The sequence below is a fragment of the Ambystoma mexicanum genome, chromosome 5q, assembly GCF_040938575.1.
Source record: "Ambystoma mexicanum isolate Mex_15411 chromosome 5q, UKY_AmexF1_1, whole genome shotgun sequence".
NCBI lineage: Eukaryota > Metazoa > Chordata > Amphibia > Caudata > Ambystomatidae > Ambystoma > Ambystoma mexicanum.
The window spans coordinates 80,718,459-80,746,238 of record NC_090933.1 but is presented as its reverse complement, the minus strand read 5'-3'; the positions used below and the strand labels follow the sequence as shown (position 1 = coordinate 80,746,238).

The window sequence follows — 27,780 nt, the reverse complement described above, 5'->3', positions numbered from 1 at the left end:
GCATCCCGGCACCTGAAAACTAGAAAAAGGACATTATTAGAGGTGCCATTAAAAGCGGCCAACGAACATTATGCTTACGTGCATCGGCACGTGCAGCGGCAACGGAAAACTACGCCCACAGCATCCCAAGGCCTGAAACAAAGGAAAAGGGACATTATTAAGGTGCCCATCTTTTAAAGCCTAAAGACTACAGTATACTTACAGGCATCCGCTCGTGCAGTAACGGCGGCATCGCTCTTCGGCATCCCAGCACCAGTGCCACAACTAAGGCCACAAAAGACTTGAGCCTCAACACTGAACTCATCCAGTGACGTAACTGGAATCCACGCACCCCTGCACGAGACGCAGGATGGAGAGCTCAGCATTTATACGCCTAAGGTGAGAGCTCGCCGAGACAAGTAGAAAGCTAGGCTGTGGGAGAAACTGGCGATTGGTGGGAGAAGGAATCCCATCAAAAGGTGATTAACCCTTTTTCTTCCACCTGCAGAAAACTTACCCTGCAAGTCAGACATTCGATAAGAGGAAGCCCAGTCCTGAGAGTCGTCCGAGCTCTACGCTTCTCAATTGAAGAAACAATAGCAGCCCAGCCGGGATCAGCGCCTCCGTGGGAATCAGGTGAGCGTTACAGCGTCTGGGCTTCAAGAAGTGCGGGGAGTGTGGGTCCAAGATGTCGGTGACGGACTCGCACGACGCCTGCCTCTGGTGCCTCGGGGAGGCCCACGACACGGATGACTGTATCGACTGCCAGTCGCTCACGTCCAAAGCCTTACGTGAACGTAAGAAGAAGTTGTCGGTAGGTCGGGTGTCCAAGCCCCGGAAGTCGAAGTGTGCGGGGCTTTCGACGGATGATTCGAGAGGAGACTCTCCGTGTCATCATCGGAAGTCTCGTGGGTCTCATTCTAGGAGTCGGTCTTGGCACTCCTCGGCCTCTTCGAGGCATTCTCGGAAGCGCCGACAGCGGTCGTCTTCCAGGTCCTCTTCTGAGGACTCTGCCCGGCACGTCGCTTACCCCACCAGCCGTGCGACGCCGGAGGAATGGGCTTCCTCCGGGAAGAAAATGCTGGCGATTCTCGAGTCGCAGGGTACCAAGCCGTCTGCGCCCCCGAGTGGGGTCGGTCGTGAGAGGTCGAGAGACACCGCTCGCAAGAGTGGTCGGCACGAGTCACGGGAGAGGTCCCGTTCGGACAAGGGGACTCGTTCTCGACGTACCCGTTCCAGGTCCCAGTCCTCGATGCGTTCGAGACCGTGTGCACCTGTGATGTCTTCGAGGAAGACCGACGTCTGAGGCGTCGAGGGCGTCGACAGGCTTTCTCGAGGCTCCGGCTCCGAGGAAGTCGTCGAAGCCGTCGACGCTCAGGTCGTCAAAGGACACGCTCGGAGCTCCGGCTTCGAGGACTGTATCGACGCCGTTGATGCTGGCGGCGCTGCATCTGACGTCGACGCCGATTTTACTCGACGTCGACGCCAATCCCCTCGGCGCTGATGCCTGTTCTCTCTATGCCGGCGCCGATTCATCGACGCCCTCGACGCCTTTCGAGGCCGGGGTGTCGGAGGTACCCCGTGGCACGAGGGAACCCCCTAGGAAGGCTCTGGTTAAGAGCAAGCACTCTCGGGTGCCTTCTTTTCGCCACCTGGAATATATTTCGGAGGTGGATGAGGATTCTGATGGCCTGGTTCCTAGTCAGGTTCCAGATGAAATTGTCTCGGGCCATAGTCAGTTTGACGATTTGAGGCAGTCACTGCATGATGCCAGTGGACTGGACACCTCTCCGGAGGTGGAGTTTTGTAGGCCTGAGCCTGGCTCTCATGCCGATTCCTCGTACCGGCGCCTTATGGCTAGGGTTTCCGAGTACTTGGGATGGTCTGGTCCCCCAGGGGAGTTTGTGCAGGATGATCTCACGGACATCCTTGATGTTGGTCCCCCAACTGACCCGGTACTGCCATTCCATATGGCTCTACAGAGAAGGGTGGCAGCGGCTTGGACTGCTCCGGAGAGTCTCCCGGCAGTGGGCAGGTCCTTGTTGCGAAAATACCATCCAGCCAGTAGCGACCCCTGCTACTTGACCAGGCACCCCACTCTGGAGAGTTTGGTGGTGCAGGCGGCCACGGCCCCAGCAAAGCAGGCGTCGTACCCTACCATCCCTCCTGATAGGGACGACAAACGTTTTGATGGCTGGGCGAAGAAAGTGTTTTCTTCTGGTGGTATGGCGCTTCAGGCGGCCAACTCCATTTGTGCCTTGTCTCATTTCACACACACCCTGTGGAACTGTGTTGCGTTAGCGGCTGAACATATTCCCGAAGGGGACGAACGGGATGGTTTCCTTGCTATGGTGCAGGATGGTAAGGATGCCATGTGTGAGTCCGTTCAGTAGGGTTTGGACATGGCTGAATGCGTCAGCAGGTCCATGGCGGCGAGCACCGTGATACGCAGGTTTCCGTGGTTGCCGAAGTCGGGGTTTGCTCCTGATGTGCAATCCCGGCTCCTCAACATGCCATTTGACGGTGAACACCTTTTTGGCAGCAAGGCTGATGAGAGCCTTGAGAGGTTGCAGACCTCAAAAGCTGCAGCGAAGTCGTTTGGCGCTGCAGTTCGCCAACCTCCGCCTTTTCGTCTTAGGGGACAGCAATGGAGGGGTGGTTCCTTTCGCTATTACTCGTCCTTCAGTAAAGCGAGAGGAGCTGGCAGTCAAAGAGGCCAACGCAGGGGTACCAGAGGTGGACGACAGGGTACCCGTGGTGCCAAGGCCGCTCGGGCAGTTGCCTCTTTGCCCTCCGGTAACGCCGCAGCCGCTACCACTCAGTCATGAGGCCATGTCCCATGGTTCGCCGGTTGGGGGAAGGCTGGCGCAGCATCTTGTAGAGTGGCATGCCATTACTTCAGATGTGTGGGGTTCTGGAGATCATAACCCACGGCTACTGTCTTCCCTTTCGGCACAGGCCTCGCGACAATCCACCGGGGAACCTCTCTTTGCAGAGTCCGGATCCGCTCCTTGCGCAGGAAATTCAAGCCCTGCTGGAGAAAGGTGCCATAGAACTGGTGCCTGTAGCGGAGAGGAACAAGGGATGGTATTCCCCTTATTTTTTGATTTCGAAGAAAGACAGGGGATTGAGACCCATCATGGACTTGCGCGGTTTGAACAAACTCCTCAGGAAGGACAAGTTCAAGATGGTTACTCTCTCTCAAGTCCTCCAGGCCCTTCAGCTTCAGGACTGGTTGGTGTCTCTCGACCTCAAGGATGCTTACTTCCATGTGACGATCCATCCCAAGCACAAGAAGTACCTGAGGTTCGCGGTTGGCGACTCGCACTTTCAGTTTTGGGTCCTGCCGTTCGGATTGACCTCCGCCCCGAGGGTTTTCACCAAGCTCATGGTGGTGGTGGCAGCGCATCTCAGGCAAGGGGGGATTCACGTCTACCCCAACCTGGACGATTGGTTGATCAGGGGGAGCTCTCCCGAGCAAGTCCTGGATCATCTGTCCGTCACCTGCCACTCCCTTCACAGGCTGGGCTTCTCCCTCAATTTAAAGAAGTCCCATTTGACGCCAACACAGCGGCTCCAGTACATCGGAGCAGTGCTCGACACTTCCCTGGGGCAGTGTTGTCCTCCCCAGGTGAGGGCTCTTCACATTCAGCAGATGGTGCACAAGTTTCAACATGCCCAGACGCTCCCAAAGTTCAAGTTCTTGAGGTTGCTCGGCCTCATGGCATCCTGCATTCTTCTGGTGCTAGAGGCTCGCCTGCGGATGAGATCTTTGCAGTGGGCACTCAAGATGCAATGGTCGCAGTCCTCCGGCAGGATGTCGGACCCGGTTCAGGTGCCGCCCTCGGTCGCCCGGGACCTTCTGTGGTGGGCCGTCGAAGGCAACTTGATGAAGGGGGCTCCATTTTGGCTTCCCTGGCCGGAGGTGACGATATTGACGGATGCATCCCTCACGGGATGGGGAGCTCATGCCAACGGGCTGACAGTCAGCGGTCGTTGGTCTCCGTCGGAGTCCAGACTCCATATCAATCTGTTGGAGCTGAGGGCCGTCAGGCTAGCCCTGAAGGCTTTTCTGCCGACTGTGCGAGGAAAGAATGTCCTGATCCTGACGGACAACACAGTGGCCATGCACTACCTCAACAAAAAGGGGGGGGCAGGGTCACTTCCTCTGTGCAGGGAGGCGATGCAGCTCGAGTTCTGGGCCATCCAGCAGGAAGTTTCGATCTCGGCAGTTCATCTGGCCGGAGATGAAAACGAGACGGCGGACGCTCTGAGCAGGCAGAGCACAATCTCTCACGAGTGGGAGTTGGCTCAGGAGATTCTCTTGGAGATCTTCGCCCTTTGGGGGACCCCTCAAGTGGATCTCTTCGCCTCCAGTGTCAACCGGAGGTGTGAGAGGTTCTGCTTGTGGGAATTTCCTCCAAAAGGAGCCTTAGGTGGAGTGCTCATTCCCGCTGCTGTACGCGTTTCCTCCAGTACCCGTCATCCCGCAAGTGCTGCGGAGGTTACGGAAGTTCGGTTCCCGGATGATCCTCATTGCTCCGGCGTGGGCTCGGAGGACGTGGTACCCGGACCTTCTCGACTTGTCCATCTGCCCTCCACGTCGTCTTCCCTACCAAGACGATCTGCTCTCACGGGAGGGGGGTCAGGTTCTCCATCCAGAGGTCAGATCCCTCAACCTTCACGCTTGGCTTCTGAAAGGTTGAGGTATAAGGATTGGGACCTCCCTGAAGACGTGATGGAGGTGTTGCTCTCGGCCCGAAGGCCAGCAACCAAGTCTCTGTACCGTTGCTGTTGGCGTAAGTTGTGCGACTGGTGCAGAGTTCAGAATGTGGATCCTTTTGCATGTGACATCCCCATGGTTCTGTCCTTTTTACTTTCTTTGGCCCACAGGGGCTTGCAAGTGGGTACCATTAAAGGTTACCTGGCGGCGCTGTCCATCTTTAAGCGGTCGTCTGAAGAGTGTTCCTACTTTAAAATCCCTTTAATTTCACAGTTTCTGAAAGGGCTCACTAATGTGTTCCCTCCGTCACCTTTCCTGGTGCCCGGTTGGGATTTAAACCTTGTTCTTAAGTTTCTTATGGGTGCTCCGTTTGAGCCTTTGCATTCTTGCTCTTTGAGGCTGTTAACTCTGAAAACTGTGTTTTTGGTTGCGGTTACTTCCGCTCGCTGAGTGAGTAAGTTACAGGCACTTTCAGTTAAGCCACCCTTCACTGTATTTCATAAGGACAGGGTTGTCCTTAGAGTTCGTCCTTCTTTTCTTCCGAAGGTGGTTTCGGAATTTCATTAGGCCCAGAAGGTTTTTCTTCCGGCACTCTCTCCTCCTCTGCACCCTGGTAAAGAAGAGGAGAGGCTCCATAGGCTTGATCCTAGGAGAGCTTTAAGCTTTTATGTTTCACGCATGTCCCGGGTCAGAGTGGACGATCAACTCTTTATTGGTTACGCTGGAAAGCGTTTGGGACAGGCTGTGACGAAACAGACTTTGTCTCGCTGGATTATTTTGGCCATCTCCGAGTGTTACCGCTTGGCGGGAAAGGACCCGCCGGCTGGCTTGCGGGCCCATTCTACCAGGGGTATGGCTGCATCTACTGCCCTGCAGAGGGGTGTTCCTATTCGCAACATCTGTGATGCAGCCACCTGGGCTTCTGTACATACATTTGTACGTCACTATTCCCTCGATTCCATCCGAGGACAGGATCTGGCCTTTGGCAAGGCGGTCCTTTGCTCTATTTGATTGGCAATTCTGAATTTTGATTCTAAATTCTTTCCCTCCTGCTTGCTCTGGTACTACTTTGGGAGTCTGTCATAGATATGGAATACGTCAGAGGACCCTATCCCTTCGAAGAACAAGTTACTTTCTTACCTGGTAACGTTCTTTCGATGGGATGGTCCGACGACGTATTCCATATCGCTCCCTCCCTACCTTCCCCGCTGCAGAATTTCTTTTGCGATTGCAGCTTACGTTCCGTAAGGCGTTGTGTCTGACTGGCAGTTGACTAATGTCACACGTTCTGGGGGAAAAAACTACAACTGGGGCTATGGGCGTCATGCGTCCTACTTATCACATCGGATGACGTTGGACGTCGGAGGAGGTCCTCGACGACGGCGCATTGACGTCATCGACGTAGGACGCAGACGCCGAAAAAGGTTTCCGAAGCAGCACAGCTGTGGTGATTACCTGTCAATGGAATACGTCGTCGGACCATCCCATCGAAAGAACGTTACCAGTTAAGAAAGTAACTCGTTCATCTGCCGTATATCTTTGAGCTACGGCTGCTCCTCCAAAGCCCTAGTTTATTTCATTATGGTTTTTCAGCAGGTTTTAGACCTAGAGTAGTCAAAGAATACTGCTTGTCCATTTTAGCCACTGCAGCCCCACTGTCCAAAATTCAAAGGTACAATTTGAACAGTTTTGACAGTATTCACCCCACTTGTTAATCAACTGTACCCTCTTTTTAACCTATATTGAAGACTGTACTTGTTTATCAGCTCTCATGTATTTCTGTGGCATGGATATAAATTGTTATTGATGTACAGCCACGCTAGTAACCTGAGTAAAGCCTGGTGTGTGTTTAAAGTCCTGCTTTGTATTCATTTCCTAGTGTTGTTTTCTAATAGATTGCATTCTCCCACGGATTCTTCATCTTGATAAGTCATCCTCCAGCACAAGCTGTTCTCAGAAACTTTCAGCAGGGGGTGTTGTGCATCTTGGTGTCTAACACCTCACACAATCAACTTCCCCCATTCTGGACATGGCTTTGCCGACCTACAAAAGGAGTATACGGTGCCCCATGTGCATGCTGTTTCTAAGGAACATTTGTGAATTATTTTTTTCGGTGGGCAGTCATAATTTCGACAGTAAAAATGTCGACAGTCAAAATTTCGAAAAATAAATGTCGAAAAAAATAATGTCGACAAACAATGTCGACATTTTTTCGATATTTTTTCGAAATGTTCTATTTATTGTATAAATAAATAAATATATATATAACTAAAGTATGAGGGGTGAGACAGTGGTAGGGAGTGTGGGGGGGTGGCAGGGGGTGTTGGGGGAGGGGGGTTGGGGGGACACCCCCATAGTAAATGATACTCTTTTTATTTATTTAATTATTGAATAAATAAATAAATATATAATTACTATGTGTTGAGAATGAGGGGTGAGAGGGTGGTTGGGGGGGTGTGGGGGGGTGGCAGGGGGGTGTTGGGTGAGGGGGGGTTGGGGGGGACCCCCCATAGTAAATGATACTCTTTTTGTTTATTTATTTATTGAAAAAATAAATAAATAAATATATAATTAGAATGTGTTGAGTATGAGGGGTGAGAGGGTGGTGCGCGGGGTGTGGGGGGGGAGGTGGCAGGGGGGTGTTGGGTGAGGGGGTTTGGACGGACACCCCCATAGTAAATGATACTCTTTTTGTTTATTTATTTATTGAAAAAATAAATAAATATATAATTAGAATGTGTTGAGTATGAGGCGTGAGAGGGTGGTGGGAGGTGGCAGGGGGGTGTTGGATGAGGTGTTGATAGTTCTAATTGACATTTTTTTGTCGACATTTTTTTTTCTAAAAAATGACTTTTTACATTATATGTATAGGATGTCGACATTATTGTTTTCGACATTTTTTTTTCGACATTATGACTATAAACCATTTTTTTCTGTACCATCATGACTGATCCTAAGCCTTCAGTGTTTTAAGGGAGCCAGAACTGCGATGCTAAAAAATGGCACTCACCGATCTGCACAATATTTGCGGTGCCTTGGGGTATACAATGACATGGAGTAGTTTGGGTCCTTTCAATACATGAATCCCAAGGCCCTTAGAGAAAGGGCCACTAAAGTGGCATTAGGCCGTCTCCCCTGCCCCCCTACTCTTCCAGTTTAGCTCGATCAGTAATCTCCAGAGATTGATACAGAGAAGGAGTAGAGGCAGGAAGAGATGAGAAAGGATAAGGAGAACATCATTATCCTTTTACCTTTTCCTAAATGGTTTATTGATACTAAAATAACCAGAGCGCTGGATTAGTTTGCCAATAATTCTCAATCTGTAGGGTTTTTGTTGGATTAATCAATATACATTACCCCCCAAATTAACACGTTGGTGAAATCCGGTTTTAATAGACCTACACTGGCTCCCCTTTAATTCACTAATTCTATTCAGGTTAATGTGTATTACTTACAAAGCGGTCCATCAAAAATCTTGCTGATAAATTTAAGATTTCTGGAGGTTCATGCGGATTGCGCAGCCATGACTTTCTACGTTTCAAAGTCCCTTGTTTTAAATCTGCTTTCTTTGCCAAACGCTCATTTTCTAATGCTTGCGGTCGAATTTAGGAAATGGCTGAAGTGTTTATGAACCTCTCTATTTAAATAGTTGTTCTGATCTAGACTTTAATGTGTTCAGTTGCCCCTTCTGTAGAATATTAACTACTTTTACAAAGTTTTATGATAGTTTTACTATTTTGGCTAAACTTGTTTCTGTTTTTTTATGCTTGTTTTATGTGTATTTATGCATTTGTACAGATACGATATTGTCCGGTCTTTATGATTATATATGTACAGCCCTCTCACGTCATGTACACACTTAATAGCATATTTAAATAAATAGTGAAAAGTTTCACACTCGTTTTGAGTAGCACCATTTGTCATCTTCCTTTTCTTGCAAGAAGTTGAAAAACCATAATTCCAAGAGGGCCGAAAGCAAGACATCCAATTCCTAGGTCAGTAAGACATCTTTTCCTTCTAATTATGCGTCCAGAGAGGGGGAGGATTTAAATACTCAGATGTTAGATATTTTCACAAAAGCCTCAACGGGGTATGGCTTTGGCCTCGAAACCAAGGCTCCGCCTAAATCCACTCTGCCTTGCGCACTTATTAGCTTGAACTCCTGTTTTGGCTCTGGACCACTTGTTCCCAGGGCCGAGGTTCTGGCATGTGGTGCGTTTGGCTGGTAGACTACGATTGAGTTATGCCCCGGACTCTAGGACTCAATATTTCCAGTCTATGCAAGCCAATTGCGATGGCAGAGACCCAATCCCTTTGTGTTTGGAACACCTTTTGGCCTGGGCCAATCTCCCCTGCTAGATTTCATGGCTGATGAGCTAGACCTTTTCAACCTGGCAGCGGATCTGCAAGACTCCAGCAACCTTGACATGGCTTCTGATTTAGACATCCAATAGGAGTTGACAAATATATACCACAGTTAACAATAGCAGGACCATCAAAAAGGGAATGGAGTCTTTCGGCCTCAGGGTGCCATTGAAGCCCCTCTTTCAGCATGAGATAACCGATATCTAGGATACATGCTCTGATAGTCGCTCATGAAAAAGTATACGCTGGGGACGGGAGACGCATTTGTTTGTTTTCTCTTCAGGTACCTTGTACCTGAGAGTCTCATGGTTCAAGCAGCTACAGCTAACCTGAAGTCTGCCTCATCTTTCCTGACGCTCACTCCAGATGGGGACTGTAAAAAATGGATGTTCTCAGTAAGAAAGGTTTTGCTTCTGAGAGCATGGCACTTGAAGGCTGTCAACTCCTTCTGCACATTAGCTAAATACTTGCAAATCTGGCTGTCCATAATTTCAGAGGTCTCAGAAAATTTGATCTAGAATGGTTTCATGGATTTGGTTTCAGACAGCAAGGAGACAGTGTCAGACATTTCAGGCCAAGCTGGATTCATCTGATTGAGTTATTTGTAACGCTCACCTGGTATCCACGGTGACGTCACTAAGCCTGTTCTGACCTCTTATGACCTCAAACCCTTCCCTGGAGTCTACTCGACTGGAGACTGGGCCTGAAACACAGGATTGGTAGAGTTTAACTCCCTATTGTCTGTGTGCTTGAACCCCTTCTTCGCCGGGGTCCAACCCTTCCATTTGAACCACAGCTCACCTTGTTTTCTTGGAAAGTGTGCTATCCATCCTGCTTTCAACGCAGGGGCGCGTTGATTGATGCGGGCTCGTTGCTGCCTAGTTACTTCACTGGCAAGAGTCTGACAGGTAAGTATAATGAGTCTTTTGAACAGTTCTCTAACTTTGTTCCTTTCCTTCCTTAGATGATGGCTGGCGTCCGGGGATGGCGTCGTGCTGCTGAGATGAATAGCGCTGAAGGTGAGTGAGAGCGCGATGCGACCCTTTTGTATTTGTATTGAACGGAGTTCTTTTTCTGTGTCTTTTAGGTGCCGCGACATTTTCAGCGTGCATGCCGGTTATGAAGAAGGAATGCGGTGAGTAAGCGCGGTATGTGGCGCCTCTAGATGTTTCCACGCTAACCTTGAGTGTCTTTTCCCTTCATGCAGATGGATGAGAAGTTCCAGAGACAGAGTTCCCCCAGCGTGGCTAGGATTCAGGTAAGCGTTTGAAGCTCATATAGTCTTTAAAAATAAGCGAAGATTTGCTAAATGCTTACTAATGCCTTTTTTCTGTTCTTTTCCTTTTTCCTTAGGAAGCGGCGTGCCGGGATGGGAATGACACAGCCCAAGATGCCCGCAGAAGAGAAGAAGCGATGAATGATGGGCAGAAGCGCTCAAAGGTAAGGCTGTTCCTAACAGTGTTCTTGTTCTTGCAGGAGCTGAGCGCAGAAAAAAGATGCAGGCCTACTGGAGACCGATCCGAACACTGTGAGTGTCACGCTGCAGGTGCAGAAAACACAAAGCATGTTTCTCAGCATGGGCTTGGCTTAAATAGTCTATGGGTATCCCACGTGTCTCTAGGCTGAACCACACCCAAAAGACTAGACTGCACATGCAGTTCTGGGAACCGAAATATGTGGGGGCATCCATCTTGTCCCCATCAATGCACTACAAGTCCAATCCCCAATGTTATCCTATGGGAGTGAGTGAGTCTGGTGCCACAAGCGCCAAGTCTGACTCCAAGCGGGTCTTTGGAGGGATGGAGAGGCCCTTGAGGGCCATGTAGGTGATCGTGGCCTTGCTCCAGCACGACATCTTGGAGGGCTGGAGACATGAGGGGCAGGAATCATGACATTAGTAGATCTATGAGTAAGGCATCTCTGCTTCAATGACTTTCTTGGATGACACCATCGGGATTGCTGCATTTGTGCAGTCCAAATTATTGGACATTCCATTCGATGGGATCAACGTGTTTGGTGCTGAGGTCGACAAATCCCTAAAAGTTCAAGGAGTCCAAGGTCACGACAAAACAGTTAAGGTTGGCAGTTCAGCAAACTTCTCTCTTGCTGCTTCTCTACCACTTGAGGTCGACGTTTCATGTGCTTTGCATTCTTTGCTCACAGATGGAAATTGCAGTTTGCCTTGCTAAAACAGTCCCAATTGAGATGCTTCTGACTTGGCTCGGATAGAGATTCTCATAAGAGCCATTCCCGTACAGCGTTTGTGCCTCAGTGCTTTCCTTTTGCAAGTTTATTTGAGAATACCTTCCCCATTCTGGTCACGCTAAAGGTCATCAATCTGTCTGTCAATTAGTGGCAGGCCAGCAAGTCTGGAGTCCCAAAATCTCCATCTATCTCTTATAGGGATCCAGAGACTTCATTTATGGAGGACCTGGCTTTCCTTTTGGTCAAGGGAGCTGTGGAAGCACTTCCCGCTCAGTGATGTGGTTAGGGTGGTACTGGCTGTACTTTCTGGTTCCAAAGAAGGGTTGCGCATTGCGTTCTTTCCTGGACTTCAGAGGCTTGAACAAGTTCCAGAGGAAAGGACAAATTGCGGATAATTGCCCTGAAAAAATATTCAAGGCTCTACAGAGCCAGAACTGTTGTGTTGATGGGCCTCCAGAACGCTTATTTCTATGTGCCGATCAATCCAAAGCACAGTAGGTTCCTTAGGTTTGTGGTAGTTGGAACCCATTATCAGTTTAAGGTGCTTCCTTTTGGCTGGAACTCCTTCCCAGGGTTAACACCAAGCTGAAGGTGTTGTTGTTGGATTGTCTCAGGTGGGACAAGATTCATGTCTTTCCCTTCCTGAATGACTGGCTCCTTTGAGCCCATTTGCTGGAGCAGGTGCTGAGTCCCCACAAGGGCACCACTGACTATTGCACAATCAGTTTTTCTCTGAATTTCCAAAAGTGTTAGTCAACACCATTGAAATGTCTTCAATTCATCAGAGCAGTCCTGGAGACTGGTGGAGAATGCCTCCCCCAAAGAGAGAGAGGCAACAATATTTGTCAGATGGTTGTGTTGCTCGAGACAATAAGCATGCTGCCAGCTTCAACCTTTCTCCACTGTCTGGCTTCATAGCATCATGCAACTCCCTGGTGCCATAGGGAAGGTTGAGGTTGTGTTTTTGTTAGTGGCTGCTTTGCAGCCAAAAGTCTCAAATCTCTGGCGACCTGGCAAATCCTCTTTGAGTTTCAAGAAAGGTACCCAAGGATCTGAGGTGGTGGTGTTGCCGGAATACCCCAATAGCAGGGGAGCCAGTGTGGCAGTCATAGTCATAGACCAAGATTGCCCTGCTCTGAAAGTTTGGGGTGCTCTTCTCGAGGTTCTCAAGGTGAGTAAGCGTTGGTCCCATGCAGAGGACATGTTGGCACATCAGTCTTCTGGAGCTGCGGGCAAACAGACTAGCAGTGATGGCTTTCCGCCACCTCCATATAGAGGAAAAGTGTCCTGATTTTGACAGACCACACTGTATCGATTCACTACCCCACAAGGGGCGGTATGTGAGGTCAATGACTTTGTGCATGGAAGCTTTGCAGTTATGGTTCTGGGCTTTCGAAGATGCCCTCTTGGTCTACATTGAGAATGGTGGTAGGCACCCTGAGTAGGCATGGCTCGATCTCAGTGAGTGGGAGTTTTTCCCAGAGATTCTGTTTGAGGGAATTTCCTCTGGAGATTTCTTTCGGGCTTCACTATATTTGCACCAATATTAGTCATCCCGTGGCTCTCAGGATATTGAGGTAATTGAAGATATTGCTTGACTCTAATCCCCCTGGATTACTCTTGGAGGACATGGTAGCTGAACCTTTCTGAGATGGCCATCTGTTCAGCTGTGTGTCTCCTTCAGGCCAGACCTGCTATCCCAGTCAGGGTTTCTGGTGCTTCACCCAAATTCCCACTCTCAGCCTGCATGCATGGCTGTTGAGAGCATGAGGTATAGGGTCTGGGAGCTGGATAATTAGGTCCTTGAGCTGCTGCTGTTTGGATGCAGACCTGCTACTAAGTCTCTAAGTGGAAGTGGAGGATGTATGAATGCTGGCACAGGAGGAGTTTGGACCCCTTGCCGTGATTTATATTCTCAGTCTTGGAAATGTTGCTGTCTTTGGCAAGACAATGACTGCAGATGGGTTTGGTTAAGTGATATTTACCAGCACTTTCTATTTTTAAAAGATCTCTGGAACAAGGTTCGTTTTTTTTACTGTTCCTTTGGTTGCCCAAGTCTTGAAGGGCATGATACAAATGTTTCCACCTACACAGTTTGTGGTTTCGCCTTGGGACCTTAACCCGATTCTGACATTCCTTATGGGTTCCCCCTTCAAGCCCGTGCATTTATGCTCTCTTAGCCTTCTTAAATTGAAAACAGTATTTTTAGTGGCCCTCATGTTGGCTAAGCATGTTAATGAGATACTGCCACATTTGTCTAATCCCCCCATCTGCATTTGTCAAGAGAAAATGTCTTGTCTGACTTTAATGTTAACCAGAAAATTCACCTGCAATTTTCCCTTCTCATCCTTTTAAGGAACAGGAAAGGTTACAAAAGTTACACCAATAGGGCTTTGAGTTTTTATGTGGCCAGGTTGGCTTTTTTCCATCGTAATGAATACCTTTTTTTGTCCTTTCCTCTGAACTGGCTGGGCAGAGCTGTAGCCAAGCAGACAATTGTGTGCTGGATAGTGCTCTGTATTTCCAAATGATATGAAAAAGCAGGTAAGGAGAAGATTCTACCAGAGGAGCGGCAGCTACTTCAGCCTTACATAGAGGGGTGCTGCTGATAGATAGTTGCCAGGTGGCCAAATGGTCCTCATTACACACATTTTCCAAAGATTACTGCTTGGATTAGCTTGCTGGTAATTGTTCCTGTTTTGGTGGGTGCTCTTTCAAAGTTTCCTGTTGTAAGGTTTTTTTCTTTCTGCCCCCCACCGACTGCCTAATACTGCTCTGGGAGTCTGTCAAGATGAGGAATCTGTAGGAGGATGCAATCCCTTTGCAGGAAAAAATTACAGTATAATGTTCTTTCTATTGATTTGACTTCCACGGATTCCTTTTTTTTTTTTTTTTTTATTCTCTCCATTATTTTGTAACAACAAAGAAGACAGCTTCCCAACCCATTTGGGACAATGACAGTGCAACAATATAATATTTCAGTAATTCACATTCATTTTCAGGCATTACTGGGGTGAGAAATTGAACTATCAGAAATAGGTTGTGCCCTTGAGTGCACGTAATCTTTGTATGGGTCCCATATGTCTCTTAGCCTTACACATACAGGTGTCAAGTTTCGTTGGCCGATTCCATATCGTGACAGTACATAATATCCTTCAACTAGCTACCTTTCTTAGTAGGAGGCCCTCTAACTCGAGCCATTGCTACTTGCCGTTTTGCTAGGACTAACAGAAGTCCTGCTAAACGTCTTGCATGCCGGGAGCTCCTTCATATATCCCAGCAATGCGACTAGTGGTGAAGCTACACTCGCTCACCTATAATCTCACCTATTGTAGAGAGAACCTCAGTCCAGAAATTCATTATCGGCGGGCATTGGCAGGCAAGATGTACCAAGGTAGCTGGCGTGTAGGCACGTCTCATACATTCCTCTGAATTGCTTGGGATACATTTGTGAATGGACGACAGTGTATGTTGGGTTTGATGTAGGAATTTGAAGTGTAAGAGTTTAAACCGGCTAATAAGGGCAACCCTTCTAGTCTGTTTACAGCAGTACTGCCAAGTTTCATCTTGTATCGGACGTCCTAGTGTGTCCTTTTATTTACAGTTTGCTTCCTCCGACCACCCCAGTTTGCCCTCCATTATTCTTGTGTATAAGCTTCAACCCAATTTCTCAGCTCCCTCAGTCATTATAGTCGAGTGGAGTAGCCGTGAGGTGTCTGGTGGCCTGGGGAAGGAGGCAAACATCCCCCTGCAGTGTGTTTCCGATTCTGAAATAAAGAAATATGTACATGCGGCAAGGTACCTCCCAGTTCTTTAAAGCTGTCCAGAGTCATAAATTGGCCTTGGGAGAACAGGTCTTGAAACCTAGTCAGACCCAATTTCCCCATACATTGCATAAAACCTTTTTCGCTAGTATGTTATATCGAGGGTATGTCTGTAATGGGGAGGAGTGGGGGTGAAGAGCCCCTGTATTTATTTTACATTCCAGTTTCCGCCAGACTATGCACGTACTTTCTATATTATTTCTCGCCCCGGCCAAACTGCCCTCAAAGGTGATGGCGCTGCAAGGGCCCTCTCTATCTGGACATGTGACCTGTCTGGTTTGGGGTGTACCAATAAGACAGGAAGTGGGCTTGGGCTTCTAGATAGTAGGACTCAGTCAAGACGTGCAACCCCCCCTCTATCCAGCGGAACAATGAGCTTCTCCCATCATACCCAGGGCTGTTTACGTACCCATATGAACCTTGAAATTATAGTTTTCAATTCCTTAAAGAACGACCTCTGGGCCACTAAGGGAACATTGAGAAAAACATATAGAAATGTGGGTAACCGCACCAACTTGACCAAGGAGATCCTGCCGTATATGGAAAGGGGGAGTGTCATCCACCGGTCTACTCCCACAGATTCCTGAACACACTCGCAACCTACCCCGCTTTCAAGAGCATAAAATAAAAATATATACAATTCCTTTTCAAATTCTCCCTACTAGAGGATCTCTCAGCTGCTAAACTTGGGGAAATTGAAGTCATAGGGAATACTGTGCTCGTTTTGTAGGTCCGTGCTGTCATTTCCACTATCTAGGAAGCTGATCATCGGATGTTTTTGATGCTGAGCTGCACTACACCTGCTGCTGAAAGTTTTCTGAGAACAGTTTGCACTGCAGGATATTGATCATGTTGAGGAATAAGTGAGAGAATAAGCCATAGAAATTGCATCACATAGTAAGTACATTTTCCTTTTAAGATGTCATTGTGCATTGGCTCAGAACTGCAATGGATGTGTTATCAGCCATAGATTGTCCAGAATGCGTATTTGTGTAATTTTTATAATTCTGATTTTTATTTGCATACAATGAACGTTTTATGTTGGAAACTCCCTCAGGATTGTCCTGTTTTTCTAATTCTGAAACTTATTTTGCAGGCCGTTTGTGGACAACCTTGATGAACTGAAGTGACAGACTCCTAAATTAAGCCTGACTGCCATCATCGGTGAAGAGGTCACCCTGCCTTTTCCACAGGCTCTTCTAGCAAAACAAGTTGTGGCCTTGTGAACCTCAGGTTTTTGCGCATTGATGAAGCGTGAGAGACATTATAAATGAAGGAAAAGCCCTACTGGCCTTATGTCCCGGCCCCTTTGACAGCAAGCGGACATCTGGTGCACATTGCTCCGTATATCTACTTTCACAACCATATAATGTTGTTTGAAGCGTTGATTTTATTTATTTCTCAAATCAAATGATGCACCGGAGCTAGGTGCTGACACAAAAGAAGCCACAGCTCCATTGTTTTGTGGTATCCATTGGAAGAATTATTAATATTCTCAATACCACTACAATGTTCAGAGATTATAGGTATGAACGTACAATATGCATAGATGAATTGCTGCTCAGCTCTTTTGCATATCTTTTTTCTAACCACCACATTTCAATTCACAGCACTTTACTAATTCTGTTGGTTATTGAAAAGAAGACATGTTGTCTCTCAAACTCCTTCAGAACAACCCTTCACAAACAACTTGAGATTATGTTGAACAGAGATTTTTCTGCCTTTCAGGTCTCTGTTACATTTGTCGTTTACATGTTTTTTAAATGCCACATTGTGTCACTGCTCTTAAAGTAGCTTATGTTTACATGCTTCAAGAGAGTTTTTTGAAAGGGGGTGGAGGATTTGGGTAAAATTGGGAAACCACTATTCTAAAAAAAACATGTTTAACTTCTGAATAAAATATTTTCTGAACAGTTATAACTACAGGGTTAACCTATTTGCCGGCTAGGTTTCTCTTGCCCCTAGGTGCTTGCCAGAATTGGCAAGTGCATTATAAATATACAAAATCGCCCATCCGAGCCTCTCCTAGCTAAAGCTGCCACTGCCTTTTCTTTGGTGGGGTTCAGACAACCAAAAATAATATCCTGAAAAAACATGTGTCCTTAATTCCTTTTCATTAATGGCGAACTGCCTGGACAATAGTTGGCCAACTGCGTATAGTACCTCCTACGGCTAACCCTACCTGCACAGCACCTTTTTTTACAAGCATAAACATGTTTTACCTCCATGTGCGCAACAATAGATGTATTCCATTTTATGTCTAAACCAGACATTATATTTGCCTTGGCAAACAGGACTTGTTGCACTATACTCAAGAGTAGTGACAGTTGCATGCTCTGAAGGTTGTGACTAATGGGAAGACGTTTAAATTAGGGTACATGCTGATAAAGGTGGAAATGGAGGCAGCACAGATACTCATGCGATGGAGGATCTGTCTTCCCCTCCTTCCTGCACTTGTCCCTGCCCATTCCGAACTTTGGCATCTGCTTTTTCATGTTTACTCTAGACCCTGTCACATGCTGTTTTTGGCCGCCTTCCCTAGAGACTGGCAACCTGTGTGTGTGCGATTTCCCCCAGTGATACAGGTATCCCTGGGACGCTGCCCTGCCACCAGACTCGCATTTAATTCGTATTTTATCCTCAAAGACACGACATTCCACAGTGTGTGGCCATATATGGTTTTGCCTGCACATAAATCTATTATATGATGATAGTACTTTGAAATATGAGGATGCGCCTAGCAAAGAGTGTCATGTTATATACACCTTAATATTGGATGGATGCACCCGGCAATTGATGGTGTTCCCTGGTGCGAGCTGGCAGAACAATAACATAGGGAATTACTCTATCATTCGATGACTGCATTTGTAAAAATCATGTAAAAATCATATTGCACCTGGCACAGGAAGTGATTGACAGGGGATATGAGCCTGCATTTCGCCTCTGATGCCTGCACCTGGCCATGCAATATTGATATATGGGAATCTGAGGCCACACCTGCCACGTAATACCTGTATGGCTTTACGTGGGCATTGAGGCAGTTCTTGAGAATGAGGCCTTTTTCTGGGCATATCGGGCTCTACATTGTACCTAATTGCTGTACTTAAGCATGTGAAGTTACACCTGGTATAAGATTGCTCTACTTGGTTATGTCATCACTAGGTACATGGCTCTTTGACACGTTTTTTTAAAATTATATTTGTGTTCTTATAGTTACATAAACCTTTTACACAATAATACACATGAATATCAATACTTTCAAATACAACTCATTTGCATCTATAAAACATTACATTGCATACGTCATTACTATACATCATCATACAATACATTATTAAAACGAATCCCAGCATCAAGGAAAAAATGTATTATGGAATGTGACCACTGTTACTCATACCTAACTGATTAAAAGGATCCAGTAGCCTCAACCAAATGTAGTACATTTTATAATTCAATGTCATATAATTCCCTGAATATAACATACTCCACATTTGATCGTTGTAGAAATAGTCTAAGATAACCCTTTAGGTAAAGTTCCTTAATTTCCTCACAGTTTAACAAATGTCTCAGGGTTTCAATCTCTCCTAGACAAAATCTACACAAACGTAGGGAATACAGTATCTTTTCCCATGCACCAATTCTAGATCGAGTGGGAAGAAGCTCCAACCTTATTGACATGATAAATCTTATTATCTTCATATTTTGGCATTTTATAATATAATCACAGGGCCTGTCGACTGGAAATGCTTGCATTACCTATTGCTTTGTCAAGTAATACTCTTGGAATGTGATGCATGCTCCTTGATTTATGAGAATTATATGGGGAAACAAACTTATAACATGCCATATATTGGCTGCAGCCAGGCATAGCCGACTATCTGCCATGCAATAGTAATCTGTGGGTATATGTATCTGCAACTGGCACATGAGGGTAGTTCATCATTATGTGAAACTGTACTAGGTATATAACGACAGAACTCAGTCATAGAAACCTGCGCATGGCATACATAATAATGGCGTAACTTGTAAATGTTGGTCTGATGCAACTTTAACATATCGATGCTATATCAAATCTGAGAAGAAAATAACTGACCGTAAAGGTTGTACTCGAGTATATAAGTTAACTCCAAGAATAAGATCAGAGTACTGAACATGGACATGCAAGGATATATCTGGTAAAGAGTGATACTGGTGCCAATAAGCCTCTGCTTTGGCATAGGATGGCTTTTGTCATACGAGTCTTCACATGCCATAAAATGAACCGAAACATTGGTGCGCATCAGTATTTGTTAATTATTGTCCAATGGAAAAGTTCGATGATTATTGCACTAGTTTAGAAAGCATTTAGTTAGCATGTCTTTCAGGTGTGTTTTGTATTCAAGGACTTGCATCTTCCAATGTGTATTGTAACTGTGGTTTTGTTTGCCTCCAATGCTCTAATTAGGGTATGCTTACTATTCTTTGTATTGCTGACACTGATGCGTGTAGTTACCCTGATGCCAATGTCTGAATGTACAATGCACCGTACAGTAAAATGTTCGATTATTATCGGGAACATTGCTTTACCCTTCACAGTGTGCAAGTTTGCAGAGCTTTGTTTCCACACATGTTTATTTGTTATTTTGCTAATTCCCAGAAATGATTCAAACCGTTTTGATTATGTACTTTTCATGCCGTTAAGATTAGGTGACTGGGCACACAGAGACCTTCACCTGGGAAAATAAATGGGGCTCAGGCACCAAAATAAGTGGCCTACATTCATAATTCTCAATGTGTAACATTTTTGTGACAAGCTGCATGAGTAGTATCTTTGTATTTTTAGGAACATTTTTGGAAAATTGAGCATTGTAAACTACATTGGGTCAATACCATTTGTCCAATCTACCAATACACCGGGGAGACGCATATTGCGGCCACCATGACATGCATCACCTTTGTGGATTAGGAAGGAGGGCAAAATGGGTAAGGCAATGTGGGAGACCCCAGGCAAAACCACAACTTTGGAACAGGGATCAACAGGGGAGGGTGCATTGTGTATGCAGGTGAACTGGGTACTCCCTCTGGCGATAACACGAAGGCTATCCTGAAGAATGTGAACACCAATGAATGCACCAAAGTGTTTGTACAATCAGAAATCAGGAATAGATGTATTACTGGCAGAGAAGTAGGCTTATTGCTGGCAAAGTATGCTAGGCCCACTGGACACGGATTGTCTGAATAGGGCTGCGGTCACAAGGCGGAAAAACAGCAGGCCACACAGGCTAGGTACACCCACCTTCATGGGAACTGGGGGCCTGTCCCTCTCCCCTCTTGGTTGCAGGGGGCACCAAGGGAAGAAGGGAAAAGTTGCACGCTGAATGGGGAGGCTGCTGGGAAGGAGAAGAGACAATGAGAGATGGGGAAAGAGAAAAGAAATAATGGGCAGCTGGAGAGTGATGAGAGAGAAAGTGTGGAGCAAGAAAAATAGTTGTTTGGGAACGACTGGCAGAGGGGAGAGAATGGGCTGGTAGAGAGGGTGTGGGCTGAGAGAAGGTGAAGAGGAGAAAGAGAAAGGGAATGAGAAGGATTGAGAAAGAAGGAGAAAGGGGGAAGAGAAAGAGAGATGGAAGAGCAGAGGTGGCTGAGAGGCTGACTGGTGGAAATATAGAGCATGTTGGGGATAAAGGGGAGGGAAAGGGAGAAGGAGAAGCTCAGACAGAGAGAAGGGTACCTGCTAAAGGGCCTCTGCAGCTTCTCTTCCCCCCCCCCACCCACATGTTCAGCACACTACTGCCAGCAACCAATAAAGAGCTCTGAGTTCCTCTCTCCACATGCTTCTGAGGCTGTCGCTCCCCGAGCTTGCCCACCCCTGTGATGAACACAACTGGGGGAACTGGTTTCTGGCTGTTCCCAGGGCTCAAGGAGGCTTGGTGACAGGAATGGCAAGGGAACTCACAGGGTGTAAGACAAGTAGGCAAACACAGGCAGGACCGGTCTCTCCACAGCTATTTGTAAGAAACGCATGGTGTCAATAGTATGACAGACAAAAGTGACCACAGTTCAGAGTGTTTGACACTTTCGCAAGGGTGTGATAAACTCCTATCTAAACCTAAATCTACAGATGGGAGCAAGTTACGACCATCAAATAATAATAATGCAGTCCTAGTGGAGTTTTGTCAAATTAAAAGGGCCTATACTAAAAAGATTGCCAATCGTTGCCACTCATTTACAAATAATGTGGGGTAATGGTCAAGGAAAAAGGAAGAAGTGTTCCCAAAATGATATGTCAGGAGGCTCGGCCTCCCTTCCCCACAGTTTCAGCACAGGGCAAGGAGGGTAACTAAAGCAAAGCACACACTCAAGCTTCTGGGTCACAAGGCTACAGTTCAGTTTCCACAGTTCAAGACCTTCTGTGCTCAAGCCTTTTTACTTGCAAGTCTCTTGACTCGGAGGGTCTGCTGCACAACACAATAAGGAAACGTTCTTTCCCCTTGAGTATTTCGCATGTACACAGTTCAGGTGTTCGCCCTTGATCCCCCTCAGCCAGGCTCGCATCCCTTCAAAGCAAAAGTTCAACTCAAAAGTTCCAGGTTGGATCCCCCTCAATTAGTCTCCCTCAGCCGGGCTAGGACCAGTGGCGATGTACTTTAAACTATAGAAGACTTTCAAATGTGCACAGGATTTAGCTTGACCCACTGCATGACCACTTTGATCTCAATCTTCCTTTTCTTACACTCAGCATCAGTTGGATACTAAACAGACTTTCGAATAAGCGCCCACGTGGCGCCAGACCGCTCTTGGTACCTTGGCTTGACCTCCCAAAGTCCAATTACTCTGGTTAGTTTCCAATTACATTTGCGTCACTCATCACCAACGCCTTTCACACTGTTCTCTTTATACAAAGTTGACGCTTGCAACCGTGATTCAAAACACAAGCTGGTTCGGCATCAGTCTCTCCGACTCACCAGCTGTGCTGTCTTTTCTGACGCTGCTTTGTTGTATGAGCTAAGGATAGTACCACTGCGGCAAATGCTCCTCCCTGCCTGGGTTATCAATGCGGGAGAGCACCGGGTACCTCTGACACACTGCACAGGTTTGCACAGCCTTCGTTCCTGGTCTTCGGTTTCTTAGGTTCACGAAAGTAACAGTCTTTAGAGTCCAAGGGCACTTCCCTCCTTGTTATCCTCTCTGGTCTCTCCGTCTTTCTCCTTGTATTAAACTGCCATCTTGGAACTGCTGTCTCCTCGTGTGTTTTGCCACGCTCAGAGTGTGCTTGGGTGCTCTGCCTTTGATCCGTGTGGGGAAGTGTGATGGAAGTCAGGTGTGTGTAATGATACGTAATTGCCTGACCTTGCCTGTCCATGATGTTGGGACATGTCAGGTATACGGCTCTGGTTTTAGTCCATTGTCGCTCATGGTGGGCTGTCCGTGAGAAAGTGTTTGTGTCAGGAGGGGGGTGTGGGGTTGAGTTTCAAGGTATCCTACCTGGTAAGATGATGGGGAAGAGGTGTTATAGGGAAAGGGGATACCTCGTCTGGTTCTACGTGATTTCGCCGACCTATTTTTGCTTGTGGTACTTTTCATCGCCGGATTTTACATCGCCAGAAACCCTGTTTTTGTTTTTTATTTATTATGGGGGGGGGGGTTTCCTCCCAAACCCCCCCTTACTATTATAATAATACCCCAACAAAACACCCCCCAAAATAAAAAAAATTAAAAAAACGGTTTTCTGGCGATGTAGAATCCAGCGATGAAAAGTACCACGACCAAAAATAGGTTGGAGAAATGCGTGTATACCCCTTGTCTCATCCTTCTGTCTCCCACTTCCACAAGACCCCTCATCCAGGGGATCCTTCCGCACTGGTCCACTCCCATGAACTGGATCCAAAAGCGATGGCCGTGTCCTGGCCACCTTGATGACAGACACCTTCAGGTTTCTCAAATGTTGCTCCCCCCCTCCAGAGCTCGTCCACACCCCTCCCTGTGATGAACACAACGTGGGGAACTGGTTTCTGGGCTTTTCCCAGGGCCCAAGGAGGCTTGGTGACAGGAATGGCGAGGGGAAATCACATGGTCTTAGGACAAGTGGGCAAACGCAGGCAGGGCGGGTCCTCTCTCCACAGCTGTTACGCCCCCCCCCCCCCTCCTCCAGAGCTTGTCCACACTCATTCCCATGATGAACACAACAGGGGGAACTGGTTTCTGGGGGATCCCAGGGCCCAAGGAGGCTTGGTGACAGGCAGGGGGATGGGAAATTACAGGAAAAGTGGGCAAAAATAGGCAGGGACAATAGATGAAAAGGGGAGGCCAGAATGGTACTGGTGAGGGGAGGAAGATCTCAGAAAGAGACGAAAGGGTCAGTGGTGGCCTAAAGATTACACTGCCTTCGAAACTGGCAGCTGTTGCCTGGACTGGGAACAGGTTTAGTTATCAGGCAGGTTGGCCAGGTTCTGGAGGGAAATTGAGTCTTTTTTTCTTGGCAGGAGCATTGTTGGAGTTCCACAACACCACTGATACCATACTTACATACACAAATACACGCAGTCTAGAGGCGCAGAACAGGAACTCAACACAGGTACTCGTAGCAAGACAGGGTCACATATCCACACACACTATAGACACAATGTCTGCTATCCATACAGTGCAGAAACACAGGGTACAAGGTGGGCAATGTCTAGTGTGTCAGGAGACAAGCAACTACAGAGATAAAAGTACAAAATTAAGTGAGCAGATAATGCTGAAACCAAACAGAGAAGCATCAATGCAGTAACCAAATAGACTCAGGCATGAATTAAAGAAAGTCAAGGAGGTTGAGGCTATAATGACCAGGCTTCTGTCATGGACAAAATACAATCACAGGAGAACACTCAGGCACTTGGCAGAAATAAACCACAAGAACGGAAATGCAGTCAGGGCTTGTCATAAACAGGAGTAAATTACTGGGAAACGTGCACATACTGGTAAAATAAACACAAGCACAAAAACTGTAGTCCGATACAAGTCTGTGTAGATTCATATTTCTCCAGCATGGGGCCTGGCATGGATTCACATGCTCATGAATATTCCTCGTCGTCAGGCTGGGAATCCTCGGTAAAGAAAAAATCAGTTTGTTTTGTTTCTGAACTGTATTTCTACTAATATCAATCACTGGTCTCTGGGTCACACTGCCCCCAGCCAATGACTGCCCTCTACCTAAGCCCCTCCTCTGGCAGCCATCTTCAGATTTTTACTGAACGTTCAAGTGTTGGGAGTCCTCGTGCTATAGCTCTTGAGCTTTTACTGCGTTTTGTGTTTTTTCGAAGAGTTTACAGTTATATTTTCGGTCAATCAAGCCTGAAGCTCCACCGATTCTACTTCCGATCAACGGGAACCCGTTTCGGAATTTTTCTACGCCCCTCAAGGGCGAATTTTAATCGATTTTTCATTTCTTGGAGGATTCCAGAAGATCTTTGAGGCCTTCCCCCGCGTGGTCATGGCCCAGGACAAAGGAAAGACGACGCCTGTTGGATCCAAGCTATTCAAGAACTGCCCGGGATGCGGATTGCAGAATGTCTTCAAGGATGATGAGCACACCCGGTGCCTCTACTGCCTTCAGGACGACAAATCGCACATGGAGAAGGACTGTGTGTTCTGTAAGAACATGTCCGGACGGACAATGAAGGATCGTTGCGTTCGACTCACCAACTGGCTGGAGGGGAAGAGCCCAGCAGCAGGTGAGAAGAGGAAGAAGTCCGAGAGGTCTTCTAAGACCTTTGAGGGCCCTCATGAGACGGAGGCCCAACAAAAGGCAAAGCACCGCGAGTCTGCGGGCGCACCAATGGTTCAGGCTCCTTGGCTGCCCGGCAGGGCGCAATGTCACCGACACCATCAACCACGAGCCAACGCTCTGGCTCAGTGAAGAGGAAGTTGGAGAATCCGGGTAAGCTTCGGGAGAAGCCCCGGTCGATCCCGACGGCGACAGCCGAGGGGGAGCGAAGCAGAGAATTTCCCCCCAAGGTGAAGGCCTCAGGTGCGCCCAAGGTCACGAAGGCCCTGATTCACCCGGCTAAGGCCTCGATCGAAGGAGTCGTGGCGGCCCTGGTGAAGCCAGTGGAGGCTACCCCAGTGGAGATGACTGCCGGGCCTAGTGTTTCCCTGCCACCCCGGAGGGAAATCATCTTTTCAGCCTAGAGAGAAGACCCCTGTGAAACCCCGGGAGGAGAAAGAGGGGGACACGGTAGCCTTAACGGACACAGATACCACCTCTGAAGATGAGCTGGCTGCCGTCGCAAAGATTCTGGACAAGAGGTTCGAGGAAGTCCGGTCCTACGGGAGGGATCCCGACGAGACGGACGTAGAGCGCAATGGTGAAGCAGACGAGGAGCCGTGGGCTGTGGAGGAAACGGAGGACTCCACTCCCCAGCCATCGCTGCCGTCACAACCAATGCCGATGTCACAGGACAACTCAGGAACAATCTTGATGGCTATCCAGACCCTGTGTACGGAGATAAGGACAAGGTTGCCCTTACCCCCAGCAGACGATCCAGCGGTGCCTGGACCGTCGGGAAGCCCCCCGAACAAGAGCAGGCAAATCCATCCTCCCCCCTCCTTTCCAGCCTTCACCTCCTTCCCCTCCACCGAGGGATGAGACCGGAACGGAGATGGCAGGGACGGACGACGACAATGGTGACGACGGGACGGATCTCCCATGACCCCATGCCCGGGCCTCCCCTCCCGACGAAATTGGCTCCTTTCAGGCCATGATCGCCAGGGCATCAGAACTTTTCCAGCTTTGTCCCGAGGAGCAGAAAAAGGAGGGTTTCCTCTACCAACGGCGGGAGGCCAGTTACTGGACGACATCTGGGACGAAGGACTGTTGCTGCTCAAGAACCCGTCCATGGCTCCTGCGAAGAGGCACCGGTATGAGAAGAAGTACTGGGTCCCGGATTCCGCCCCCATGTGCCTTAGAGCTCAGCCCTCCCTGGAATCAGTGGTCTCCGCAGCAGCCAAGAAGAAATCGCAGGAGCGACGGGATCAACTTCCACTTCCCCACCGGACGGTGAGGGGAAGAAGCTGAACTCCATGGGACGACGAGTCATCTCGTCGGCAGCGACGAGCATCAAAGCGGCCAAAGCCCTTGTGATCGTGGCGCGCTACGACAGGGAGCTGTGGTTTAAGATTGCTTCCGTCCTGGATTTCCTGCCAGACGACAAGAGGGCAGAGGTCCTTGAAATCCTACGGGAAGGCGAGGTGGCATCGGACCACGCCATCATAGTGGCCACGGACATCGCCGACACCGGTTTTCGACAGATGGGCAACAGCGTTTGCCTTCGCCGTTGGCTCAAGGCCACCAATTTCTGTCAGGACGTTCAGACCAGGGTACTAGACATGCCCTTCGACGGGAACAACCTGTTCGGCAAGGCAGTGGATGAGTCACTACAGGCCATCAAGGCGGACACCGAGACGGCCCGGGCCTTGGGTTCTCTCCATCAACGACGTCCGTCCTTTCGGACCCCCGGAGGCAATTCTCAAGGTGCCTCCAAAATATTTGGTGGCGGTTCCTGGTCGTACCGCCAAGCGGCCCGCTCATTGTCGCAAGAGGCCTACAGAGGCTGCAGCAAGGCCGGAGGATGTCGTCAACAAGGAGGCAAGGCCTCGTGAAGCAAGATTGAACCGGCCGTGACGTCGGGCCCCCACCCAAGCACCCCAGTGTGAGGATGGCTGGTGAAATTCATGAGCGCGTGGGAATCCATCTCCACCGACCATTGGGTGCTGGACGCACTGGCCCACGGGCACAATCTGGAATTCCAAAGAAAGTGTACCGTCTACCACCTGTGGCCAGGAAGGAAAACCATGTGCCACAACTACTTCTGGAGGTGCGAGCAATGCTGGAAAAGGGCGCGTTAGAACTCGCCCCAAAGAGGATCCGGGGCTCCGGAGTATACTCGCGGTACTTCCTCGTCCGAAAGAAGACCGGCGGTTGGCGACCCATTCTGGACCTTCGTCGTCTAAACAAATACAGCAAGTCACAGAAATTCCCGATGGTCACCCTGCAGCGCATGTGCTGGGACAGCTGGAGGAGGGCGACTTCCGATCGTCGCTGGACTTGGAGGACGCCTACTTCCACATCCCCATACTCAAAGGACATCGAATGTTCCTACGATTCGTGGCCCAAGGGCGACACTACCAGTTCAAGGCCCTGCCCTTCGGTTTGAAGTCGGCATCCAGGGTTTTCACCAAGTGCCTGGCACCAGTGGCGGCACGGCTGTGCATGCAGGGGATCCACGTATACCCCTACCTGGGATCCACGTATACCCTTACCTGGACGATTGCCTCATCCGAGCAAAGTCAAGGGAACTCGCCGTCAAACACACAGCGAAGACCATCCAATTGCTCACGGATCTGGGATTCTCGATCAACTTCGCGAAATCCCACTTGGTACCTTAGCAAGACGCCCTGTTCCTGGGAGCCAGACTCGACACAGTGGCACGATTGGCTTCGCCATCGGAGGAAAGGATGAAGGCCATCCTGGGCAAGGTGCAACGGCTGTTGACCATGGACACGGTCAGGGTGAGGCCCATCGAGTACCTACTCAGCATGATGTCGTCATGTATCTACCTCGTGCGCCTATGCAGGTTGCGGATGCAACCACTACAGGAGTTCCTCGACGCCTGTTGGATGCAAGCAGCGGGCAGCTTCAAAGACAAGATCTCCCTCAACGAGACG

General features: G+C 48.3%; 1 protein-coding gene across 4 annotated transcripts in view; it reads left to right on the top strand.

The window, feature by feature from the left end:
* TMEM245 (transmembrane protein 245) overlaps positions 1–19,843 on the top strand; it is a 956,632-nt gene extending 936,789 nt beyond the window's left edge. For all 4 annotated transcript variants that reach the window (XM_069620553.1, XM_069620551.1, XM_069620552.1 and 1 more), the window contains one exon: positions 16,193–19,843. In XM_069620553.1, coding sequence (XP_069476654.1) covers positions 16,193–16,226 — 34 coding nt within the window. In that variant the 3' untranslated portion in view covers positions 16,227–19,843. The remainder of the gene's footprint in view (positions 1–16,192) is intronic.
* Positions 19,844–27,780: the final 7,937 nt, after the last annotated feature.